The sequence below is a fragment of the Rhinolophus sinicus genome, chromosome 3, assembly GCF_057876585.1.
Source record: "Rhinolophus sinicus isolate RSI-liver-muscle chromosome 3, RSI-T2T, whole genome shotgun sequence".
Lineage (NCBI taxonomy): Eukaryota > Metazoa > Chordata > Mammalia > Chiroptera > Rhinolophidae > Rhinolophus > Rhinolophus sinicus.
In genome coordinates this window covers 46,785,669-46,813,399 of record NC_142503.1, presented here as the reverse complement: position 1 = coordinate 46,813,399, position 27,731 = coordinate 46,785,669, and the positions used below count along the sequence as shown (strand labels likewise).

The 27,731-nt window shown below is 38.5% G+C and overlaps 1 protein-coding gene across 4 annotated transcripts in view; it reads right to left on the bottom strand.

Moving 5' to 3' along the window:
* The window catches only part of ARHGEF28 (Rho guanine nucleotide exchange factor 28), a 289,722-nt gene that overhangs the window by 230,638 nt on the left and 31,353 nt on the right, over positions 1-27,731 (bottom strand). For all 4 annotated transcript variants that reach the window (XM_088796567.1, XM_088796568.1, XM_088796569.1 and 1 more), the window contains exon 2: positions 5,506-5,549. In XM_088796567.1, coding sequence (XP_088652693.1) covers positions 5,506-5,549 — 44 coding nt within the window. The remainder of the gene's footprint in view (positions 1-5,505; positions 5,550-27,731) is intronic.

Here is a 27,731-nt window from a genome sequence, read left to right as displayed (position 1 = left end):
TCAGCTTTTAATCTCCCTTAGCCAAAAGCTCTTCCTATAGTGCTTCTCAACCTGAGATCTACTCCTTTTGGTAAAAATGGCCTTTCTCCTCATTAGTCACTGCTCACCCTGTGCATCTCAATGAAGGGACATATAAACCAACTTTACTAAATGGGGACATTCTGCATTATTATCAAGGACTTATTAACCAGCTTAACGAAACTGATAAATCAGAAACTGATTCATTTCACAGTGTGCTCCCAGGAAACGAAGACTTCAAAGACCACAACACAAACCAGGAGATGTTGTCCAATGGAAAAGACATCAATTAAAGACTCTCCAACCTAGTTATATTATCAGGTATTACTACCTAATCCATGTACAGCTAAGCTTAAAGGTGTTAACTCAAGGATTCACATTTCTCATTAAGAAAAAAAACAAGGTGGCTAACCTCAAATGGGCATCTGCCTCTGTCTCTGACACTCCCCTCTTCCTACAGAGGACATCAAAGACTCCACAGGGATGAGAAGCCACTGACGTCAGAGATAGACAACTAACCCAAGACATCGAGAGGGACTGTATACCTACAAATTGATTTTGATTAAAAAAAAAATTTGTTTGTCTCTACCTGTCTGCTAATAATATTAGTCATAATAATAGTTATATTTATTCTTTGGGCTTTTCTCAATCTTTGTTCTTATATAGCCCAACTATGAATAATTGCTGAATGTAAATAACCTGTATATCCATAATACTCTTTTTATGGTTTCTCTTTTGAAATTTAGAAGGAATGTTATTACAGAAGGAAGAAAATGGATGTGTGTGTTTCTGAGGGAAGTCAAAAGGAAGTAGCTTGTCCTAATAAGTTGGTTATTTCTGAATGAATAAAAAGAGACAAACTAAGAAGGACAAGGGGAGTTATAGAAGGTTAGTGGGAAAGGAATACTGAGAAAGGAATTTTATGTATAAACTCTAGAACGCAATTACAGGAACGTGCTCACCCACTCACCCAACGAGGACTACTAACTATATTAATTCAGATGGAAGCTGAAGTGGCAAAGGAAAAAAAAATGGCTGTCTATAATGGCTGCTGAGGCACAGGAAACTTACTTATGAAACTCTTACTGTCCTCCTGACCTCTGGAAATTTTTAGATAGTAATTGTAATTTACACCATTGTTTTCTTAACAGCCTTGGCTTGGATTAAACCTGAAAGTTAGTTCCCAATTGCACAACTAGTAGGCATCAGATGAATAATGAATAACACTTGGGTACTTCCATGAGCAGTAGATGGGCCATATTAAAATAATAAAAACACTAGTAAATAGGAGCCCATCTCATGGTCAGAAGTGTATGGTGAAAAATGCAGAAGTGTATGGTGTGCCCTCAAATTTTAAGTGAATGTTATACTAGATTCAAAATACAGAAAAGTGAGACAGACAGAAAAACTTAGATCACGATAATTTGCAGGTTAGACAGCTTGCAGGTTTTTTTCTTAATGAAGACCCATAAGAGCTGACTGTCTCCCATTTACCTGCCATTCCCTTTTGGGAAAAATTTGGCCTTGACTTCCAACCGAGGTCTTGCCACATCCCCAATGGTCCACCTTTCAGCAAGACAAACGCTGACACTAAGACTTTCTAGAAATGAGCCTTCCTAGCACCATGGGACCACATTATCCAATCAAAAGACTGGTCATTAATGCATCCTTCGGATTGACTGACGACCAAACAGGAAACCTGGATGAAAAAGGGGCCATATACTAAACCTGAAAAGCTCAGGGGCGGCCTGCATGGCAGGCCTTACAATCTCAGAGTTTGAAAGTAACCACATAGGATAGTCAGAACATGAAAGTTCCTAACTAAAAGCGGGTCATGGCAGGTAGTCACGTTCTAGGCCAGTAGCTTCCTTGACAAAGGCCATTCTTTACCTTAAGTGAGCCTGTCTCTTGTCTTTTTGCATCTAAAGTAATATACCTTTGAAATGTCAGAGTCATCTCCTTTGCCAGACCACTCTGGGCACACCCACTGTACCAGAGCTCAAGGTCACAGAACCCCTCATTGTTATCTTGCTACCCAAATATGGTCTCTATGTGCTGTAAATGCTAATTACTTTATCCTATACCCACCAATGTAAAAGAAGTATGTTTCCCTCCATTTTACTGCTTATCCAATCCCAGAGATTTGCCTGCTTTACTTTCTCCTACCCCTTTAATCTACCACCAATGCATTTCATGTACCCTCCTTATAACTCCTCATTTGATTGTAATGTATAAAATAATCTGCAACACGGCCATTCTCCAGAGCATTTTCTCAATCTGTTGAGATTTTGCTTCCCGACAATTGTTGTCAGTTTAGCTCATATAAGACGAGAGACAGAGACAGAGACAGAGACAGAGAGAGAGAGAGAGAGAGAGAGAGAGAGAGAGAGAGAGAGAGAAGAAAAACTTGAAAGTTTTCTTAATAGATCCAAACATAATGCATGGGGAGGGGAAAAAAGACTTAAGTTCATAGATTTTTCTGTAGGTATTACTAACCATCTCTCTATCATCTTTTGGAAGGATTCTCTATAGTAACCCAAAAAGAGAGACAGAAAGACATTTTGACTGTAAGAATGTTACAAGAGTTCAATCAAAACAGGTTATAGTCAAACAAAATATCACCTATAGGACCCAACTGAATGAGGTTCCCTTTTTTAAAGGGTAGGCAGAAGTTAGGAATCATTTTATCACTTTTTTCCTTCATGATCATTGCTCCATTTATGTGATCTAATTCTCCTTGAAATGAATTTTGTAATTTATATTTTTTTTTTCTGTTTGCTCACTTGCTTTGTATTTTTTTTTAATTTTTATTTATTTATTTATTTTTTTAATTAGTTTCAGGTTTTTAAAGCCTGTCTTGAGCTTTTTCCAGTACATTAGTATACAATTATGCTTAGTATTATTTTGTTACTTTAAGATATCATCTCAATATGCTATGGACTCCACAATTTCTAGTTTTGTTTGGGTTTTATCTTAATCACACATTTACCAGAGTTATCTTATTTTTCCAAAAGAACCAGTTATAACAACTAAATACAACTGCTAGAAGTACACAAAAACATCAAAATTAAGACATCCAATATATCACAATCAGTCAAATGATTAAAAATACATCATCTAAATAAATGCCAAAGTAACCTTCAATGAAATTCAACAAAAATATAGATAAAACTCTGGAAGAAAAAAATACCAAAATGTAAACAGCGCTTATCATGGATGACAGGATTAAATACGGTTTTGATTTTTCCTTTTTGCTTTTTTCAAATAATAAATATGAAATACAATATGAATTTTAAAACATTAAAGGTTCATAAACAAGATTGTAGTTGAACTAGAAATGAATATTTATCAAACCACTGAAGACAGAAGGGCAGAGAGGAGGCTCCCACCAAGATACAGTAACAAGTTGCAGTACAGTTTTGTGTCTGCTCTGTTTACGTATTACTACTTATTTGATGGAATTTGGTTTAAGCCTTGTTTTCATTATAATATACCCCCCACTGACCTCCTTATTACCTAAGGCCAAATGGTCAGATTGGCTTAGGTCAATCTGCAACAATATTGACATAAAATTTTAAGTAAAAAAAACAGGTTACAACCCATATATATAATGAGTCAGTTATGTACATATGAAATATACACGATTAATATAAGATACCATCAGGTATAACATGCATTTTATATTCCACTAAAAGAAAAAACTGCTTATTATGACACTAGAGTTCTATTTTAAACATATTAAATAGAGCTCTTCTAAATTTATTTATACAGCTTTCATCATGCATCAAGCTGCTGTTTCCATGTCTTTCTATATACACAGCAACTTTGCCTTTTAACGCCAAATCATGGTAAAATAATTTTGAAAGCAATTCATGTCGTACCAGCAAGGTTCATAAGAAATCTGAAGTGACAATATGAACCATTGTGACCAAGTTCATACATGTGTAGGCGATGACAGCTACATCATGACATCTGCCAGAATGCACAAGGCATATAAGAGTATTTCAATTTCAGAGATGTTAAAATGCGAAAAAAAATGTACCTTAGAATTGATAAATTAATGTTTTAACATAACATTATCTATATGGGGTGAGATTATGAATGACGTATTTTCTTAACACTTCTGTATTTTTCATTTTATTCTAATTAGCACGTATTTGATAATTAGACAAAAAATTTTGCTTTCGTTTGGTCTCTCTTCTCTCCTTAGTCATTGTTAATTGCCTAAGTCTGAGCATAATCTAGTAGGTCTGAGTTCAAAATAGCTACACAGGTATGTTGACCAACTGTAAGGTTTTAGGTCATGATTCAGTTTGTGAATTTGTTTGTTTGGTTTGAGTTGGGGAGCAGGGTAAAATGAATAGAGTTAAGAAGGAGGGAGGTACACACAAAAAAGGAAAACTTGGGAGTACTTTACAATTTAGCCTTGGATTACTCTTTTTTTACAATCTTTCATTATGGCTGGGTCAAGCCTGTCTACAGACACATTTTATGACCTGCCAATCACAACCTAGAGAGAATGTACTATAAACCCACTGGATAACCTAGGAGGCAGTTTTATTATTTTGATATCTATTTATTATTTATCATGTTGTCTTTCTCCAGAGAATACAGTGAGATGTGTGTAAGAGGGGGCAGTGGTAGGAGGAAGAAGGGCTACCTGGGTAGTGAAGTGTGGTAAGGGGAAGTGAATTACTATGTTTTAATTGACTGAGGGCTGTGATTAAACTTTATTTTGTTCTATTGAGGATAAATCTGAACTAAGGTCATATACTTATTCTAGATCCTCTTGCTGTATTCCATGAGTGATGATTCAAAGGCCTCCTGAGACAGCAGTTCTCCTACACATCCATCCCCACATCCCCCATCAACACTGATTCCAAGAAATGAGGTTTTGCCTGAAATGAGGACAAAGGGAAGAGGAAGCCATCTGCCATTTTATATGAGAGGAGACAATCAGTTCGCTTCCCTGTGACACCCGGTATCTGCAATCAAGAACAGAGCCCTCCCTCAACCCAGAAGGCACATCTGACTAGGAATTTCACCGGGCATCTGTCACCCAATCCCCCACTTATTCTATATATGTCCTAGCACTTTTTCCTTTGTGTATTTCATGCTTTTCGCTGACAATTATCAGTAAATCTTCCCCACAATAGACACACACAGAACACGTTCTTGGCTATTATCATAATATGTTCAAAAAATCATCCAGATGAATGAACTGAGTATTTCTGAGTCCAGAAATTATACAGTTAAAAAAAAAAGTTACTCAGGGAAATATAATTAAAATTGAGACTTTGGTACCAGGAGCCAACCAGTTTTAAAAGGCTTCGATGCAAATACTTAAGCTAGACAGTAACACTGTGTGTTGTTTTTTAAAAGCCTCAACTCAATAGTGAGCAAAGTCTTTCTCCCCACTTCAGTCACATGGGTTTTGAGTCTAAGAAAGGGCCACTTAGACCTGAAGCCCAATGCTTAGGAACTTACGTAAAGAGGTACTTCGCTGCAGCTCAACTCCATGGCTTCTGCATCTACAAATAAAAAGGAGAGTAGTTATTGTAGGAGGCCCCATAGCCAACCAGCTGAGCTATGTCCTGCCCCTTAGTTGTCAACATTGTTGACGGCGGTGTAACTCATTAGATAGAAAAATTGCAGAGACAAAGTTATAGAAGAACACAAAGACGAGATGCTATCTGTATAAAATACTCTCCCCCTTTCTTCTTTCATGTTAAATCCCACATGTAAGGAAAATCTGTCACCCTAGACATTATCCCACTGACTGCTCCCAAAATAGAAATCATATTATAGAAAGCCAAGAAGAGTCAACATAAACATATTGAAACTTTCACCTTAGTTAATCGCTTGGATTGTAGGCTTCTCAGAGGTCAGATCCACTTTTGGCTGAACAAGGCAGGAGCCCATGGTGACAGCCAGTTCTACTGCCGATCATAGAGAGGGCCAGAGATTTCCATCTGGAGACATGCAGGCCACTGTCACGCTAACCAAGCTCTTTACCAGCTGCATGCACCTCATTTGCCTCTGGGTGGGTCTGCCCCTTTAAAGCCCACACCCAGGAACCAGCTTCCCACTTAGAGAAAAAAGGAGCCAGCATCATTCAAAAAGGGTTTATTGAAAGGACTCAGATAGATGCAAACTTCCAGTTACAAAATAAGTCATGGGGATATAATGTGCAGCTTGGTGGCTACAGTTATTCATACTGCATTGCATATTTAAAAGTTGCCAAGAGAGTAGATCTCAAGGAAAATAAATTCTGTCACTACGTATGGTGACAGATGTTAACTAAACTTACTGTGGTTATCATTCTGCAATATATAGAAAATACTGGATCATCATATTGTACATCCAAAACTAATAAGATGCTGTAGGTCAATTATACCTCAATAAGGAAACAGGGGAGGGTGGTGACTGAACACTACAGGGGGCCAGGCATTCCACAGAGATGGCCTGGAAGTGGCCCAACCCTCAAGGAGCTCACAGCTGCACAAAAGAGTCCTAAAGATTGGGAGAAAGTGAAAAGTGGGTCGCAGGAGAACTCTGAATGAGGCAGACAGAGAGACTCACCACCACCCACTCACTGGCTCCGCGTCCCCCACCCCACAGAGAACAGAACTGGGACAGGGTTCTGTTCACCAGGCCAAGCCTGGCTCTGGTTCCTGGGCCACAGCCCAGCTAGAGGACTTAAGGGACTTGTCTTAAGAAAACAAGCACACAGCAACTCAAATTGTGACATTTAGTACAGTAACTCCCAGGGGACACACTTGACCAGGGAGAAAATATAACAAGTTCTATATTTATTTGTTTATAAGACGTCATTTAACTTAAGTTTTACTAATACTTTCTATACAGACTGGCACTGGCACCTTCCTAGGTCACAAGATACATTCCGTAAGTCACCCTGAGAGAAGACAGGGAGAGGGTGACAACGGAGCCCTTCCTCGGCCCTCATTTCAACACATTGTGCCCTGTGTGGACCCACTTAAATGGGCTTCTGGATTATAGTCATCGATGTTTAATGAAACTAACCTCACAAATTGGATGAGTGGGTTAAGGAGTCCAGGAGAGAAACTTCAAATTAAAGAGAACACTCACAACAAGAATATGACAAAACTGAGATACCCGTTTCTAATGTAAACGGCTTATCAGCCACACTGTAAAATAAAAATAACGACTAATCCAAGAGCGATAAGTAGCTCCCCCAAAATTCAAAATGATCAAGAAGGCATTTAAACTACACGTGTATATCCAAGAGCATATACCATGACCCCTCATCCGAAGGGCACACGGTACCTCAAACTATTAACAATTTTTACTTGTGTTTACAGTCATGCCAGATACAATCCCAATCCTTTCCATTTCACTAAACCTGATCAAATTAGAAGATCATTCAACATTTCTACTTGATGGTACAAAAATGCATTTGATAGTAAATGCAGTCATTTTGAAAAGACTGAAATGATATTCAGAAAATAATAAAGGAACAAACTAAAATGCATTCCTTTATGTGCAAACTTGAAGGTGGCTGAATATTTTAAGAAATATACTAAAACAAATTAAGCTGTGTGGGAGGCTTACCATCATACACTTACATGAAAGTACAGATGTCTTCCATGACTCAGCTTGTGGTATGTGTTAGATTTACCCTGATAATCAAATACATTTTAAAAAAAAAACACTTTTGATGAGAATATGAAGATATATTCCTAAAGAGTGAAACCCCTATCAGAATTTCCTAGTTGAATTGTAGAGACAATAATTCAGGGCAAACTATATACTTGATAAAATTATCAAACTACAAGTTGAAATATATACTAAAAACTATATTCTCATTTGAATTTTCCCAAAATTAATTCCTCTTTTATATTAAAGAGCAGTAAGTTTTGTGCTCACTTGCAGAGCTGCATGGCTAAGCCATTCTGTGCCTTCTTTTGCATCAAGTGTAATAATAAAACAAGTTTGTATTTGTTAGGCAAGTTATAACTACCTAAATTCTTCACACCCTGTAGCTTTTCACTATATAAACATCATGCTCTACACTTTATTTCCTAATACTTGAGTTCTGCACCTGTAATTTCAAAATTTCAGATGAAAGTACTTTTTTTCTTTAACTGTACTGCATCTTTCAAAATTGTTTCGTCGGGTGGTAAAAGCCAAAATATTTCCAGTCTTTCTAGCAGACACCAGGGGATGATTTGGGGTCTTGGTATACAGCCACAGTTTTTTAAGTTTCCTTCCAAAAGGGGGAAAAATCTTATGAAAAGAACATCAAGATATAATGTTTTAGACATTATGAGGAATAAATATCCCAATATCTTTGATTGCTAGTTAACACAAAAGAAAAATAGACAATTTTCAACAGGTGAAAATAAGTTAAAGAGAAAAGGAAATATAACATTCAACTTACCCAGAAAAAAAAATCAGTTCTTGCCTTTATGAAATTCTGGGTTGTTCATGTTTTTGCATTTAAATGATGTTCTAAGATTGATCCAATTTAAAAACCTATGACTTTAATTTGTCTTTGAACACACTAATTACCATTGGCTTATATGTCTTTTATAAAACCTGTTAACAGGTAATATTCAAAGAATATTTATCAATACAATCAGTAACCACATTTGAAAGGATAATATGTCAGGCACCGTGCTAAGGATTTTACAAATTACATCTCAGAGAATCCTCACAACTGCCTTGAGAGAATGTGTAGGAAGGTCGAGTTACCTGAATCTTCATTTACAAGTCCCTGCAGTTATAAGGTTACACTGAGAAGCTAAAGTTACTTAAACTTAAGAATATTTTTTAAATGAACTGACCACTTATAAAATTACGAGCAACTTCCTCCCCTATTCATTAGCCACCCACCCCATCGCACCCCCACTTACTGCTAGTATCTATTCTCCAGCCATTCCACTTGTACATCAACAGATTTTTTTTTTTGTAGTTATTTGTTTTGGTCTTGTACGGTTACCAGATATGGTAAATAAAATACAATTGGAACTTGTTTTTAAAACATGAAATAAGGTTAAATAAAGTTGAGAACAGTATTTTTGAACATTGGAGAACTCAAATCATGAAACTATTGATCAGTGAGAATGTGTCAGAGATCCATTAGTAAGTGAAAACGAAAAATCATAATGAGATAAAGACTTAAAAATCATTTCAGTATTAAAGGAATAAGAGCACCTTCTACTCACGACCCTATGAGAAAATGAAAAAAGTTCTTGGGTATTTCTAATAACAATGACCCCCATAACAGTGGTTTGAAAATCAAACGTGATGGCAGAGATGCCCTACTGTGCAATTAATTTTGTCAGTAAAATCATGAACCCTCTCCCCCCGATTAATCACGCACACAATTCACTTTATGTTCATTCAAAGAATTAGCAGAGTTGAAAACTAAACTCACATTAGGTCACACAGAACATGGCAGAGCTGCTATTCCAGCTGCCTGCGCCAGAGCCTCCACTCCTAACTATGATGTTATGTTGCCTTTCAGCCAAGGAAATGAAACAAATGTTATGAATATATTTTCATAATTTTTGTTTTCCTTTCAAAAACTAGAACCCCAGGCAAATCTTTTTTCCACCGCTGTTTCCTATGAAACCTTGGTCCCCATCTGAAGGAGGTTCACTTTAGAAGGCTTTCCCTGATACCAGCTCTCCTCAGGTAAGGGGACCGCCAGCGCCCGTCTCCACTTTACACACAAGGAAAGGAAAGCTCAGCGAAGTTATGCCACTTGGCTGAGGTCAAGCAGCTACAAGTGGTGGAGCTGGCATGTGAATCCAGCCCCTCGGACCTCAGAGCCCTTGCTTTCCTTAGCTTCAGCACAGAGTCCTTTTGTAACACAAATGTGGTCTGACAGGCAGTGATATGCTTGTCTAAAAGGAAGCAAATGTCTGACGGTTAGTACAGGCTCAGGAATAGGCTGGGTGTGAACACCAGCTCTGCCATGTTCTAACTGTGTGACTTTGGACCTATTATTTCACCTCCCTAGGCCAGTTGCTCATCTGTCAAGTAGAACTAGGAATACGACCTGCCTCATAAGACTATTGTGAGAATTAAGAGATGTGATAGAGTAACTAAACATTTAGCGCCTACCATAAGCATTCAATAAATGCTGGCTGTAATTATTACATATTTCGTATTATTGTATGTTAAACATACGCAAAGGGTTTTTTTAAGCATTTGAGTGTATTTCAAATGAAATCACTCAGAGCCTCTAAACATTAGACTGTTCAAAATGAGTCAGCAGTAATTGGGGCCAGGAGGGTCTGAAATGAATCTACCCAGCTCAGCCTCACCCTGACCGCCCAGAGGACTCTCTAGGCAATCATGAATTCCGAAGAGCACTGGACCAGATAAATACAACACGGCAAAGCTCTACAGAATTGTATTTGATTTTATAGAGCGGTATATTCCCACTATGGTTTGCAAATTCAAAAGGCAGAGCAATTACTATTAGGGCAATTCTATTACTGCCTCTGTTTGAAACCTTCTGCACTTAGAGAGAAATGTTGATTCACAGCTCCTTATACAAACCTGGGAGTATAGAATTATAAGCATATTTCACAACAGTTATACTAACTGGGGAAGAAGGAAAGAACAGTTAAACAACTGGGAGGTAAGGCCAAGTCTAAGTAAAAAACATTCAGTGCTAGCACAATGGAAATGGGTAAGAAGAGAGCATTTTAGAAATAAACCTACTGTTGAATACACAACGGTGTCTACAGACCTGCTTCAGACTAGAGTTATCTGCCTGAGTTATGCAGGTCTAAGCAGCATTATTTGAACTCAGAGTGTGGGGAGATGTCTGAAGATTAGAAAGGAAACAACAGTAACTATTCAATAGGATCTCATTAATTCAAATGAATGGGGGGGTGGGGAGGAAGACAGGGAGCCAGGCAGTCTGAAACGGTGCAGCCTAAATTAGAGAATGTTTATAAAGTACAAAGAAGAGCATGAGCTAACTGCTAACAAAATGTTCCACCATGCTGTCACACTCACTTTTTCACAGGATGTATTTGCACACAAAGTGATTAAGCCCTTAAGAAGCTTTCCATAAATCAATTGAACATCCCCTTTATAGCCTCATTTATGCCATTAATCCATTTAGTGTACCCTTCATAGTCAATGCAAAGCTCAGTCACCATCGTGGGCAAGATACAACATATGAAGACATCAATTTCCTCGTTAGCAATGAATCTCTAAAGTCCTGCGCGTCCAAAAGTCTATTCATTGTCACTATATGCACAGCACACTATGTGGCCTGTCATCGGAGGAATAGTAAAGTATATAAAACACTGCCCCTACCATTAATGAGCTCCCAGTCTGGCTAGGATAACATCTACATCCATGAAAAGCGAAGGGTCGTAAGGAATAATACCGCTGACCCGGCAGAACATGCTAGTGTAGGGCAAGCGTGAGAGATAAATGAGTTCTATAAAGGGAATTAAGGGACTGGGAGCTAAACATGAAGAAAAACACAGACGTATACTATTTTTAGGAAACACCAAGGAGTTTGATAGGTTGGAAGCCAGAGGAAGTAAAGGTCATCGGCCTCCCATTTTTATACATAACCCACCCCTAAAATGCACACACTACGTCTGTGACAAAAGTGAACAACAGACTTACAAGAGCCCAGGGGCTTTTGCCAGAGACCTAGCAATAGCACTCCTAATTAGAGTTGACCCTCGAACAACATGAGGGTTACGGCACTGACCCGCTGCACAGTTGAAAATCCATGTATGACTTTTGACTCCCCCAAAATTTAACTAAAAGCCTACTTTTGACCAGAAGCCTTACCAATAACAGTCAATTAACACATATATTGTATGCTATATGTATTATATACTGTATTCTTATAATAAAGCTAAAGAAAATGTTAAGAAAATCATTTTTAAAAAGAGAAAAAATATATTTGCAGTATTTACTGAAAAAAATCCATGTATAAGTGGACCCATGTAGTTCAAACCTGTGTTGTTCAAGTGTCAACAGTACGTTACCTTTTAGTCAGAATTTTCAACAAAATATATTCCAGCTTTTCTTACAATGTGCTTTATGTTATGCAATTCATTATGGGGGAAAGCAAATCAAGTTCAATGGTAGCCCAACTGATACTAACAATTCTCTGGGCACAGATAATGATCATATCAAATTTATCAGACCCCTGCTTCTTCACCAGCATCTCATTTTCCACTCATTTTTATAAAGGACATAGAAAAAGAAAAATAATAAGTCACAGAAAGACAAGAGAGTCATGCTGCTAAAACTGAACTGGCAGGTGTGAAAGCCCACAAGTTCATTCATTTGCTGATGCCTCAAAGTCTGAATTCAATGTAAGATGTTTTTTTTCGTGGTGTACATGTTCGACCTACAAAATTTACAGTAGCAATCTAGCAATGTCTCACAGAGTAGTCAAGAAATGTATTGCTGATAAAGGGGCATTTTAGTTAGGTTCTTGACTAGAGTAAAGCCTTACTAAGAAGCTTGCTCTGATTTTGTAAGCTACAGGTTTCCCACTTTTTACTTTGACAAAAGAAACTCTCCCTGGAGTCTTATATGGGATTACTGTAAATTAATGCAACAATGATTAAAACAGTACATTTTTCTGACAAGAGTTTATAGCTTTCATCAGGTTCTCAATGGACCACTGAACATGAAAAAGGTCAAGAACTATGTTTTTAAAATCATGCTAGACATCAAAGTTAAAAAACTTGCTCTTTGAAAGCCCATGAAAAGGGGTAAAAAGACATGCTAAAACTGGTAGAAAATATCTAACAATATCCTTATCTATTCTAATACCTAAAGTATATAAACAACTCTCAAAAAATCCGATTAGAAAATGGACAAAAGACATGAACAGATATTTCACTGAAGAGGATATACGAGTGGCAAACAAGCACATGGGAAGATATTCACCATCATGAGACATTAGGGAAATGCAAATTAAAACCACAATGAGATACCAATACATACCATTCAAATGCCTAAAACAAACAAACAAAAAATAGTGGCATAACCAAATGCTGGAGAGGATGTGGAGAAACTGAATCACTCATACGTTGTTGGTGGGAATGCAAAACTACATAGCCACTTGGAAAACAGTCTGGCAGGTTCTTACCTAAACACTCAACAGCCACCAGCAATTCCACTGCTGGGTATTTTCCCCCTTAGAGAAACAAAATTTTATGTTCACATAAAAACCTGTACGTGAGTGTTCATAGCAGCCTTATTTGCCATGGGCACAACCTGGAATCAGCCCAGAAGTCCTTCAACAGGTGAATGGTTACACGCTAGTACATGTGTACATACATGTGTACCACAGCACTGTACACTCCTCGGCGATACATAGGAGCAAACTATTGATACAATATGGAGCAATCATCAGCAAATGATACTGAGTCATAAAAGCCAATCCTGAAAGGTCATAGACTACACAATCCCGTTATATAGTATGTTTGAAATGAAAAAAAAAAAAAAAAAGTCAAAATGGAGGACAGATTAGTGGTTGTCAAGCGTTAAAACACAGTATTGGGAGGAGGAAGTGTCATTCTAAAAGGTGTCCTTGTGATTGTGGAACTGTTCAGTACCGTCGCTGTGGTGGTGGATATCTGAACCTATACAGGTGACAAAATGGTAAAGCAATTTAAAGTTACTCATACAAATGAATAAGTAAAACTGGGAAAGCGGAATAAGATGGATTATTGTATCATGTCAGTACTGATTGAGATGTTATACCATAGTTTTGTAAAATGTTACCATTGGGGGAAACTGGGCAGAGAATACAAAATATCTCTGTATTGTTTCTTATGGCTAAATGTGAATCTACAATATCTCAAAATTGTCAATTAAAAAACGTCATGCTAGAATTTATGTATCCTAGACAACTGTCTCTTTTGCAGGGGCTACCATAGGTGGTTTCTCTCTCTCTCTCTCTCTCTCTCTCTCTCTCTCTCTCTCTCTCTCTCTCTCTCTCTCTGCATTTTCCGATGATACTGTCATTGTTGATAAAATTTTTAGAACTTCTTTCCCAGCTTGTGACATGTTTTGATTATTTTGTGTGGCAGCAAGACTTTATCCTTAGAAGCAAATTTGAATTTTTTAAATATCAATAAATTCAGAAACACCATAAGGAAAAAATGTGAATTTTTCCCACCCTAAGAAAAGGTAGGAAATATTATTTATGGGTGAAAACAAAGCAACTGCTAAATCATGAGACTGGTTTTCTTTTGTGGAGTCATGGGCTTAATTTAATGTTTTGAGATACAAGAGAAAAATCACGTTTTTCTGATTGAAAAACTCCTTTTAGAGGCAACATGAAGCCGCTGAAGGGTTTGGAGGGAGGCAATAACTTAACCTAAGGCTGACTTTTCATGACCCTAACTCAAGACTGCTGCATAGACTGGAGAGAAAAGAGAGTAGAGGCAGAGAGAGTAGATGGAAGAATGGGAACATGGAAAATTCTCTTGACACCTAGAAGCATTTCTAGCCAGAGAAGGGTCCTCAGAAGTTAATAAGTCTAACCAGAGAAGATGGCCCCATGTCCTTCACGGCGTTCATCTATATTTCAAGCATCCAACTGTGGCTGCGCGCCACCCCCTCCCACGTCCCCATCCCCAACCAGCCTTCACACAGTCTTGGTAGGAACAGAAAAGTACTCTCCCCTCATAAAAATCAAGACATTCTTTAACTAGAATAGCTAAAGTAGTATACCCAACTCTAGACTATAAGATGAACATGTAAAACCTAAAGACATTCTAGAATGATGCTTTAACATTTAGAATTACGACATTAAAGCAAAGAGTAAAAGAAATGAGCTTTAACCTTAGAAATATGATTAGTCTCTAAATGTTTAATTTAGTTCAGCACCTTTACTCAGAACTTCCTATATGCTGAAACCTATATAATTTTACTAACCATTGTCACCCCAATAAATTTAAATAAATAAATAAAGTATAAGTATCTCCCTTCAAGCACCTATCACTCTATTTGAAACAAAAGGGCATACAGATGTGAAATACATAAATAACAAGCTAAAGGAATAGACAACTAAATAGCAAAGATAATATAAACATTCACTTATCCTACAGATATTTATTGAATATCTGTTATAGCCTAGGAACCGGGGATGCAAAGATGACTCCTAGGGGAATTGCCAGCTCAGTGAGAAAGAGGGAAACAGTGAGAATATAAAATGTGTCTGTGCGGGGCTGGGGGGGTGCAGATTCTATGAATACAAGGAGGCAGAAATACTCAAATCAGCAGCTAAGGTATCGAGCACGGCTCCCCAAGAAGATGAGGCCTAAGCTGAGTCTTAAAGAATATAGCTATTTTTAATTATTAGAGACATTCCTACTCAGATAAGCATTTTTAAATGGGGGTGGGGCATCTCTTTTGTTCTTACCTGACTGGGTTGGAGAGGTGGGGGAAGAGCAGAAGGAGGAAGGGAGCTGCTACTGGCACTTATTATTAGCACCGAGGAACCACAGATGCTAGGGTAGACCATCAAATGGGAGGATATTTCAGGCAGAATAACAGGCACAATTGCATGGAAGCACAAAAGAAAGGGTTGTTCATCGAGCTACGAACATCTCCAGGGCTGTTGAAAAGGTGTACATAGGGTGCTTATGGCAGAGAAGGATGGAAACATTTTCTGTGCCTCAGTGATATGGCATGCTAAGTAATGTGAACTTCAAGTCAGTGAGTGGCTTTAAGCAGGATGGGGATAGGATCCAAATTGTGTTTTACAAAGCTCGCTATGACAGCAGGTGGAGGATGGGTTGGAAGGGGAGAGAGACCAAAGTCATGGAAACCAAATAAGAGGCCACTGCTTTCATTCAGGTGAAAGACATTGAGTCTAATTGAAAGCAACATCATAGGGAGGGCAAAGATAAATTTAAGAGAGTAAAGGACAAACAGACAGGCCTTGGCACTTAACTAGATGTAGGGGATAATGACCAGGAGTCCAGGGTGCCTCCTTGGTTCCTAGTTTGGGAAACCAGGCAGATAGTGCCACTGACAAAGGTGGGGAAAGTGGAAGGAGAAGCAGATGGACTTGGAAAGACAAAAATGAGGATGAGCCATAGTGAGTTTGAGATGTGATGACAGGTGTCCAAAGCAGGAGAGAACGATTTTGATGATAAGGTACAGTAGTTAAGGTCGTTGGGAGTAAATGACATGGTCAGGGGAACAGATGCACACAAATGCAAAAAGTCCTAGGAGAGAAACCTGGAGAACTCCAAGAGAACGGTGGAGGATGAGGAGCTCGCAAAAGACAGTGAGAAAGAATAGAGAAATAACAATCAGGGCTGACATTTACGGGGCACTATTTATTGCGCTAAACAATGTTCTGAGTGCATCTTAATTAATCTAATCCTCACAACCATATGGAGTACCTCCTGCTATTATCCACATTTTACAGATTGAAAAAGTGAGGCATAGGAAAGTTGAGCACCTTGCCCAATGTCAAGTGGCAGAACCAGGATTCAAGCCCAGGCCGTCTGATTCCAGATCCCACACTCCCAACCATCTGACTCTATTGCTGTTAGGAATTTAGGAAAGTAATGTGACAAAATCAGAGAGAGATGGACAAAGCAGCAGATGATAGATGGATAAATGAAGCAAAGCAAGATGAGATCTAAGAAGGACCCACTGGAGCCATGATTTGAGAGCTTGCTGGCCCCTCTGGCCACAGTGACTTTGGTGGCAGGATCAGCCTGAGAAGGTGGGTGGAGCAGTAACCAGGAGGTAACAAGTGGCAATAATCGTGTTAAACAGGAATTGTTATCAGATGTAAGGAAAAGGAGACAGCTTCATGGCTGAAGTCATCAGAAAAGACTTCACTGGGAAACGCGATCATGAGCCACGTCTTAGACAGGAGGACCACAGTGAGAACTGGTGTTCAAATGGTCTCTGGTGAAAGCTGAGTCAAAAATCGTTTTGTTATTGTGAATGAAATCCAGCTACACTCCTGGGTTTCTATGCTCTGAACAAATGTGGCCCGCACATGCTAAGAATAATAACCACAAAATTTCTATCACATGCAATCTAAAGACTTAGATTCAGCATTTGGGATAAAACATTAAAACAACAAAGAACTTTCCTACAAAATAAATATTAAAACACTGCAAAGCGTTACAAAACAAATCTTCAACAAAATATTTATTATACACTTTGTGCTGCATATTAATACAGGCATAGGGAAGTATAAGGTAATGCCCTCTAAACATTTACAGAGAAAAGTCCAAACACATGACAGTTCAGCAACAATTCAAGAACTGAAATAGTAGTTCAATGTTAATACACAAATGCTTAGAGCCTACAAGGACTTCAGTCTAGTCAAGCAGGAGGAGGACTCAAAAGGGACCAGGGTCTTTGGACATCAGGAAGTTATTGGTTAGCACTGCAAGTGCAGTGGAGAGAAAAGCAAAGGAGTATTTTCTTTATGTCTGTCTGTTTTTATATTGGTGGGACCTGCGTGTGCTCACCAGGATGAGAGAAGATGTGAAGGTGTCAAATGCTGGGGAAGAACAGATCCTGGTACTTGGTTAGCGGCCAGGATGTCCGTGTGCTATAACGACAGTCCTGCACCTAAAGAACTGTCTCACGTGCTTCTTGGCAGTTGACAGATTTTAATTTTGCTTCTGATAGCTTAAGTGTGCCTTTTTTTCAAAGATAAAAGGCCTCCAAAAGTCTCTTCCATAAAGGGGATTCCTCACAGGGACAGTTCCTACATGCTATAAAGTCATACCAACGACCTACGTAATACTATCCGTGGTGTAATCCCCCAGGAAATTGGTATATAAAATGTTTATATCATTAAAATTCCTAAATATTTTAAATTAGAATTTGATAACCCAACTCCTACTTCTTATTAATATTCATTTTCCATAAAAAATTAAAATAGAATACTAGTCTTACTTCATTTCAAAAATACTGTAGAAAATATTCTACTATCCAAATATTAAATGGTTTTACTTTATGGCGTATAAGTTCCTTGTTGATAGCCCTCACCAAGAGATACCAAAGAATAAGGCTCTGTCTTCCAGGCAATTTGAACTTGGACGAATGGGTGGCTCTTAAGATTGGATGTGCTCCAAAAAATGCAATGCCTGTTGTGAGACAGGTAGAACTTGGGCCTTTTCCATCTTTGCAGTATTTACTCAAGTTATCAGGAAAACTCAAAGTCCCCTTCTCAGGTCATGTTTTCTATGGCTCTCGTATAACAGTATGTTTCCTAAAGCAACACTGAGCTCAATATTTTGAAAAATGCACTATTAACAAAGGAACTAGGAACTAAATGCTATGCTTCGCAGAACCTAAGGCCATAAATGCCAAATCAAGGCTGATCTTCACATGCCATGAACTGAACTACTTACTCTCTACTTCTTCTGAAAAAGAAATGCAATCTGAAAATCTAATGTTAGCAGTAACAGAATATGCAGGTGTGCATATGCCTGGTATGGTCTGAGTGTTTGTGTCCCCCAGCGTCAAAATTCATATGTTGAAATCCTAACCTTCAAAATGATGGCATGAGGAGGTGGGGCCTTTGGGAGGTGCTTAGGTCATGAGAGTGGAGCCCTGATGAATGGCATTAGTGCCCTTATAAAATAAAATAAAAAGACCCTTCAGAGCTCCCTAGCCCCTTCTACCATGAGAGGATACAACAAAAAGATGACAGCCCTCACCAAACCATGCTGGCAACCTGATCTTGAACTTTCAGCCTCCAGAACTATGAGAAGTAAATTTCTGTGGTTTATAAGCTACCCAGTCCATGGTATTTTGTTATAGCAGCCTGAACAGACTAAGACAATGACAGATATATGGCCAGTGCTTAATCAGTACTTCTCATCATATTAGGACTTCTCATCAACAGGACTAACTTAGTTCATCTGAACCCCATTCCCAACATACACACATACATGCGCACACAAACGCATAACAAACGTTTACCTCTCTTGTCTACCTCTTTACATTCCTATTCTCTAGTAGGTGAGAGTTAACTAATTGAGTGATATAATGCAGGTTAATGTGATAATGGGAAGTGATGGGTATAAAATCTCAATCTTCTGTACCAACAGTCCATGCCTTGATTCAAAACACTAACTGATGGGAACACAAAAGGAAAGCAGGACACACGGTTTGGGGCAAGCTGGCTCATTAGGCCAAATTACAGAAAATATGCAATTCCATGTGCGTGTGCCCATGCGCATGTGTACATGCACGCACTTGTGCACCTATATGCATCACAGACCTGCGTAGGTGTGTCATCTATAAATTTAGATTAGATGTGGCTTCTGGTCAAGATGGTGGAGGAGGTAAATTCTGTGCTTGTGTTCTCTGATGACCACAAAATTACAACTAAACTACAGAACAACCGTCATTGAGAATGCCCTAAAGTCTAGCTGAACAAAATTCCTATAATGAAGACTATACAGAAGAAGCTACATGGAGACTGGTAGGAGGGACAGAGACACAGAAGGGGCTGTTCCCACACCCACATGTGGCAGTTAAAAATCAGGAGGGATATCTTGGCTGAGGAGGAGCGAGGAGTCTCATCCCCATACTAGGCTCCCCAGCCCAGGGTTCCAGTGCCCGGAAGAGAAATCCTCACAACTTCTGGCTATGAAAACCAGTGGAGATTGTAGCTGAGTGAGATGAAGGGCAGCTGGAGTCCTACGTGTTCCTCTTAAAGGGCCCATGTATGGACTTACTTGCTGATGTACTCACTCGCTCTGAGCTCCAGGGGTGAGGCAGTAGCTTAAAAGGTGCCAGGGACATATGGGGAGGAACTGAATTGTCTGGCTTCAGAGTGAGGGCTAGAAAGGCAGCTTTCTCCTGGACAGAAGCCATTGTTTCTTTGTTGAACCCTCCCCCAACCCACAGTGCAGACGCAGCAGGCCATCATATCTAAGTCTCCATCAACCTAGCTAACACCATTAGGCCCACCTTGCTGACTCCCTGAGACTCCACCCCATCCAACTTTTGAGCCCACCCAAGATGCTTCCAGTGGCGTTTTCCATACAAATGGCCTGTCTTGGCTCATGCTAAGGATTTTCCCAAAACTCCTCAAAGGGTCCCAAAACCCAAACAAGCAGCATCTGGCCTCAGCATGCCCTGTACCTCCTGCTAAGCAGTTCCAAGCCTGGCACTAGCATCAGCCAGCCTCAATTCACAGCTTAGCCTCTCCCAGGCACTTCCAAGCCCAGTACAAGTGGCAACATCTGCAAATCACATTGTAGCTCACACCAAGTGGCCCCGGGCAGGGCATAGTCAGTGGCTGACCTTGACCTGCACCAAAAGCCCACACACACACACACACACACATACTGCAAGAGGCCCCAGAACCAACACACTTGGTGGCCAGCTTTAGACCACACCAGAGCACCACCCAACCACCTCCACAAGTGACACACCAAAAAGACAGACTGGGCAGGCACCAGAGCCCTGCTAAAGCAAATCCTGTTCCATAGAATCAGCCCCTGCACAACAGCTTCTCCACTGTAGTCACAGCCAGTCCTCACAACTAATCAGCCTGAGGGTCAATCCTTCCCACTGATGTGCCAACAGCAATCAAGGTTCAACTACAATAGGAGGGCACACACAACCCATACAAGGGACATACCTGGAGCACCCAGCTCAGGTGACCAGGGAGAATGCATCACTGGGCCCCAAAATACACCTACTACATGAGGCCACTACACTAAGACTGGGAGACATAGCAAACATACTTAATACATAGAAACAAACACAGGGAGGCAGCCAAAAGAAACAGACAAAGAAACATGTTCCAAATGAAAGGACAGAACAAAACTCCAGAAAAAGAACCAAACACAATGGAGACAAGCAATCTACCAGATGCAGAGTTCAAAACCCTGGTTATAAGGATGCTCAATGATCTCAGAGATAGGAAACAAAAATGGAGACAGAAAACATAAAAAAGAATCAGTCAGAAAAAAAGAATAATTGAAATGAAGAATACATTAGAGGGAATCAACAGTAGATCAGACGAAGCAATGGACTGAATCAGAGATTTGGAAGATAAAGTAGCAGAAAATACCCAATCAGAATATCAAAACAAAAAAAGAATCCAAAATAAATGAGGACAGTTTAGGGGCCTATGGGACAACATCAAACATACCAACATTCACATCATAAAGATACCAGAAAGAAAGGAGAGAGAGCAAGGAACTGAAAACCTAGTTGATGAAATAATGATGGAAAACTTCCCTAACCTGTCAAAGAAAACAGACACATAAGTTCATGAAGCACAGAGAATCCCAAGCAAAATGAACCCAAACATGCCCACACCAAGACACATCATAAGTAAAACGCCAAAGGTTAAAGACAAAGAGAGAATCCTAAAAGCAGCAAGAGAAAAACAGTTACCTACAAGAGAGCTCCCATAAAACTGTCAGCTGATTTCTCAACAGAAACTTTGCAGGATTGGCAGGAAATATTCAAAGTGATGAAAAGTAAGGACCTACAACTAAGAGTACTCTATCCAACAAAGCTATCATTTAGAATCTAAGAACAGATACAGAGCTTTCCAGACAAGGAAAAGCTAAAGGAGTTCATCACCACCAAACCAGCATTACAAGGAATCTTAGAGAGACTTCTTTAAGATGGGGGAGAAAAAAAGATAAAAAATATTAATAATAAAATGGCAATAACTACATATCAATAATTACTTTAAATTTAAATGGGTTAAATGCTCCAATCAAAAAATAGGGTGGCTAAATGGGTAAGAAAACAAGACCCTTACATATGATGTCTACAAGTCACTCACTTCAGATCAAAAGATATACACAGACTGAAAGTAAAGGGATGGAAACAGATACTTCAGGAAAATGGAAACAACAACAACAAAAAACAATATTTATACTAGACAAAATAGACTTTAAAACAAAAGCTATAACAAGAGACACAGGAGGACCCAGTAATTCCCCTTCTGGGTATTTATCCGAAGAAACCCAAAACACTACTTTGAGGGGACATAGGTATCCATATGTTCACTGCAGCATTGTTTACAATAACCAAGATATGGAGGCAACCCGGGTGTCCATCAATGGATAAATAGATAAAGAAGAGGTGGTACATATATATAATGGAATATTACTTCAGCCATAAAAAGATTGAAATCTTGCCATCTGCAACAATATGAATGGACCTAGAGGATACTGTGCTGAGTGGAATAAGTCAGACAGAGAAAGACAAATGCCATACGATTTCACTTATATGTGGAAACTGAAGAATAAAATAAATGAACAAACAAAACAGAAACAATGGGCAGAGGCCATGAATAGATATTTCTCCAAAGAGGACAGGCAGATTGCCAATAGACATGAAAAGATGCTCAACGTTACTAATCATCAGAGAAATGCAAGTAAAAACCACACTGAAACATCACCTCACTCCTGTCAGAATGGCTATAACCAATAAATCTACAAACAATAAATGTTAGTGAGGATGTGGAGAAAAGGGAATGCTCGTGCACTGTTGGTGGGATTGCAAATTGGTGAAGCCACTATGGAAAACAGTATGGAGGTTCCTTGAAATAGAATTACCTATGACCCAGCAAGTCCACTTCCGGGTATTTATCCAAAGAAACCCAAAACACTAATTCGAAAAGATATATGCACACCTATGTTCACTGCAGTGCTATTCATAATAGCCAAGATATGAAAACAACCAAAATGCCCATCAATAGACAACTGGATAAAGAAACCGCGGTACATTTATACAATGTAGCATAACTCTGTCATAAAAAAGAATGAAATCTTACCATTTGCAACGTGGATGGACTTAGAGGATATTATGCTAAGTGATATAAATCAGACTGAGAAAGACAAATACCATATGATCTCTCCTATAGGTGGAATCTAGGGAACAGAATAAATGAGCAAACAAAAGGGAAATACACTCATAGATATAGAGAACAGACTGATGGTTGCTAGATGGGAGAGGAGTTAGGGGATGGGTGAGAAGGTGAAGCGATTAGAAAGTACAAATCTGTAGTCACAAAATAGTCATGGGGATGTGAAATACAGTACGGGGAATATAATCAATGTAGGTGTCAGATGGGTACTGCACTTATCAGGGGATCACTTCATAGATTATATAAATGCCTAACCACTACGCTGTACACCTGAAATTAATATAATATTGAATGTCATCTATAAATATGTGTGTGTGTGTGTGTGTGTGTGTGTGTGTGTGTGTGTGTGTGTGTAGTCATGGGATGTAAAGTACAGCATAGGGAATATAGTCAATGGTATTGCAATAGCTATGTATGGTGTCGCAGAGGTAGTAGACTTATGGAGGTTATCGCTGTGCGAAGGGTTTAAATGTCTAATCATTATGTTGTTTTCTACACCTGAAACTAATTTTTTAAAAAAACAGAAACAAACTCATAGATACAGAGAATATTTTAATGGTTGCCAGAAGGGATGGGGTTGGCAGATGGGTGAAAAAGGGGAAGAAATTAAGAAGTACAAATTGGTAGTTACAAATTAATGGGGATGTAAAGTACAGCATAGGGAATATAGTCAATTATATGGTAATAACTATGTATGCTTTCAGACGAGTACCAGATTTATCAGGGTGATCACTTTGTAAGTTATATAAACATCTAATCACTATGTTGTATACCTAATAGTAATATAATACTGTATGTCCACTGTAATTGAAAAAAAAATTTAGAAAAAAATTTTTAGAAAAATTTTTAGAAAATTTAGAAAAATGTGGGGAAAACCTCATTTTAAATGAGCGTTCACAAAGCATTTAGTAAAACACCGATACTTCACAAAATACCCCAGGTGTGGAAAATGCCTGCTAAACTCAATTATAATGAGTGATTTATCGATCGATAGTTCATAACACCAATTCCAGACAACATCCATTGTCCACTTCTGTCATGAGCTTTCACCATGTTGTACTCTGCCAATTCAGTTTCACCTTTTTAACTTCATTAAATTTTTTAAAAGAACCACAGTGGTTCTTTCTTTTTCTCCATCCTTAAGATGCCACCTCACCCTGAACAGAAGACATCATTCCCTATTTTGAAATCAACACCTTTCATCAACTGGTCATAGGTTAGGCCTTTGGAATTCTGTCTTTCTGGCCCTGCATCTATTCCCTCATCCATCACTCCTTCTGTGATCTGGGTGCCATTTGTTCCTAATAGATGAGGGACTCTGCACCCACAATAGTCCCTTCATCAACCGCTGTGTTCAAATCCTCCATTTTCTATGTCCTCCTCCTTTCTGCCACGTGCTCAGCACTAGAAATTCTCAGGTGAACAAGCCAGGGTTCTTGCCATTGAAGACTCCTGGCCTATTGGAGAAGACATACCATTAAACAGCCAATGCTACCTAACAAACAGTAAAGAGAAGCTCTGAGTGCTAGCTGAGAACATTGTTAATTGTCAGACCTCGTAGGAAAGGTTCCCATCCTGCTGGAATGGGAACCGCAAACTTGTAAGATGAGTTGACAAGGCCTAGTTAATTTAAAAATTTTTAAATGTACTTCCTTTCTGCCTATATGATGGATTAAGAAACGTGTACTAACTAGATTATTAAGAATTACTTTGAACATGGAGTTGAGCTCTCCCAAGAAAATAACAGAGCTTTCCAAAAGTCATAAAATTAAGATTCATCAGAAGACATAGTAACAACCTACTGAGAATCTTTGCCCCGAAGTTTTGCCGATCTCAATCCAGAAAATTGGGTTTAATGGCCATTCAGGGCAACAGACAAAGTCATGGATCCATGTGTAGGGAATTAGAAATAAAACTCTTGCATAAGGCAGTACCTCAAAGGGCTACACCTTAGTCAAGTAACAGAAAAATAAGACCACTAACAAAAGGAAAAGACAAGGACTGTTTTCTGTCTCAGTCTAAGCCTTTGATAAGGAAAAAAAAAAATGTTCCCTGGAAATCTTCAGCTGAAAAATTAATGCACAAAATAATCCCAGGCTGGTAACGATGCATATGTTGTTAACTCGGAATTACAAGACTCCCATAGTTAGTCTCATTGGTCATTGGCTCATGAGTCAGTATCATAAAACACTCGACAAAACTATCCATCACAAGAAAGACAGTTCAAACAGCAAAATTAGACCCTAAGAAATTCAAATAATAGACTGACCAAATATTCTGTAATATAAGTATGTTTAAATAAGGATATTTAAAAAATAACTGAAAACATAAGAAAGGATCAGGATGCTCTTAAAAGGCCAGGCCAACTTCAGAAAGAACCAAATAGAACCTCTGAAAATAAAAGGTACAGTGCTTGAAACTTCATTGGACAGGTTTAACAGCAAAGAAAGTGAAGAGATAATCAGTGAACTGGAATTTGGATCCTAAGAAATTATCCAGGATATAGCAGAGCTAGGTGAAAAATATGGAAGATGTTAAGAAACATGAAATATAGAATGAAAAGGTCCAACACTTTTTATAGGAGTACCAGACTGAGCTAAGAGAAAATAGGTGACATTTGAAGAAATCATTTAGGAGAATTCCCATGAATTGATAAAATTCTCAGATTCTCAAAATATATTCAGCACCAACAAATTATATCTAGATAGATACATCGTAGTGAAAGTACAGAACATATACACAAAAAAGATCTTCAAAAGGCACTCAGTAGAAGCATGTCTATTGTTGATTTCACTTTACTAATGAAGAGAATAGTATATGCTTTGTATAATCATAGAGAAAAGTGTAGAAGGGTATGTAAACTGTCCATACTGGTTCTCTAACAGTATGGAGTTGCAGGGAGTGATGGAAAGGTCTTCAACTATTTGAAAATATCCCTCTTTATCATATGACTTGTGATTACCATATACGTAATTTATAAATTTCAAAATATTTCTTATTTTTTAAAAAAGTTTCAATGTAAGTTTTTTTAATTTAAATTATATTTAATAATTTAGATGTATATTTAAATTTATATTTAATCATTTGTTTGACATTTTATATTTTTTATATTTTCATCTTCTAAATTTTTAAAAAATAAAGTCAACCACAAAAGGAAAACAACACACCTTGGCGCAGCACTTTTAAAGCTGCACGCTCCAAGGCCTCGGTCTTCTTATCTGTAAAAAAAAATGGGATAATACCTACTTTGCAGAGGTGGGAGGAAGATCAAATCACCTATTATAGGTCAGTCTCCCAATGGTGGTACTTTTAGTTCCTTGTTTTAAGACAACAGCTGCCTCCCCCTAATTTTCACCCATGAGTTTTAAATTGTCCTCTGAAACTACACAGTTTTCCCTTACAACCTTTGGAAAATACTTCTCTCATCAACACTTCTCTATCCCCTCATGTCTTCTCTAGGAGGGGAACTGTTCCTTCAGTTATTTCCCTCATATCATTGTTTCAAGAACTTCAGTATATCAGGCCCAAACTGGTCCACCTGTACTAATGTTGCTAATTTTGTTAAAGGTGCTAACAGCCCCTCAGCCTTATAATCCTAGACAGTTTCCAATTTCTCTTCCTCCCTCACTGGCCATACTCACTGACTCACCATGGAGTAATATTTGCAGTATCTCTCCCATCATCCTTTCTTTATTCTTATTATTAATATGGTGCCCCATTCCCATCACCTCTCTCCACCAGCATATTCCAAACGTCTGCTAAGAGGTCAGCAGCAGCTCATCCCTCCCACTGCTGATTCATCTTGGGTACGGATGCCAGGTTAAATACTCAATTTAATATTCAAAGTCATTGTTTCCATTCTTTTACTCCCCTGGTCAAGAACAAACCTTAGCTTTTAATGCCTATCAGATCAAATACAAGCTTCCCACTGGGCTTTCAGAGCCTACCACAATATTGTTCACCCCACGTACAAACACTTCACCACACAAATCTCACTTGACCCAGATTGGCTCCCATGGGTCCACACCCAGGCTCTACAAAGCTTGCCCAACCCAAACTTTACACCTCCGTGAATCCCTCCATGAATATTCTAACACTGTGGCATGGGACACTAGACTTTGAATCTTGGCTGAAATACCTAGGAGCTCTATGACCTTGTGCTACCTCATTTGTCTCACAGTATTTGTTGTGAGGACAAAATGGAACCCAGTAGGCAAAACACCTAGAATAGTACTGCCACTTAGTATCAAATTCCAGGACCTTCCCTCCCAATGTTCCCAATGACTTTCCCTGTATTTTTAATTTATTCTACAATCTAACAATCAATTATATCTCAGCACTTTTCACTCATTGCTTATCTTATCTCCTCAACTAAATTGTTTTTCTTCCATCCTTTGTTGTGCTCCATACATACCAAAACTTAATTAGGAGACATTATATTTTTTTGACTAGGACTGGAGGGCAAAAGTGATTGTTTTGAAAACACTACATATTCATTCAACAATATTTGAGCATCTACTGGGCACCAGGATATTATGTGCTAAGGATATACAGACAGTCCCGGACTAGGATTCTTCAACTTACAATTTTTCATCTTAATGATGGTGCAAAGTTATACACATTTAGAAGAAACTGTGCTTCAAATTTTGAACTTTGATCTTTCGCAGAATAGTGAAATGCAGTACAATACTCCCTTGTGATGCTGGACAGAGGCAGCAAGATGATTTTGCCCACTTGTAGGCTAATATAAGTGTTCTGAGCACATTTAAAGTAGGGTAGGCTAGCTAAAATGTATGGTAGGTTAGGTATATTAGGTGCATTT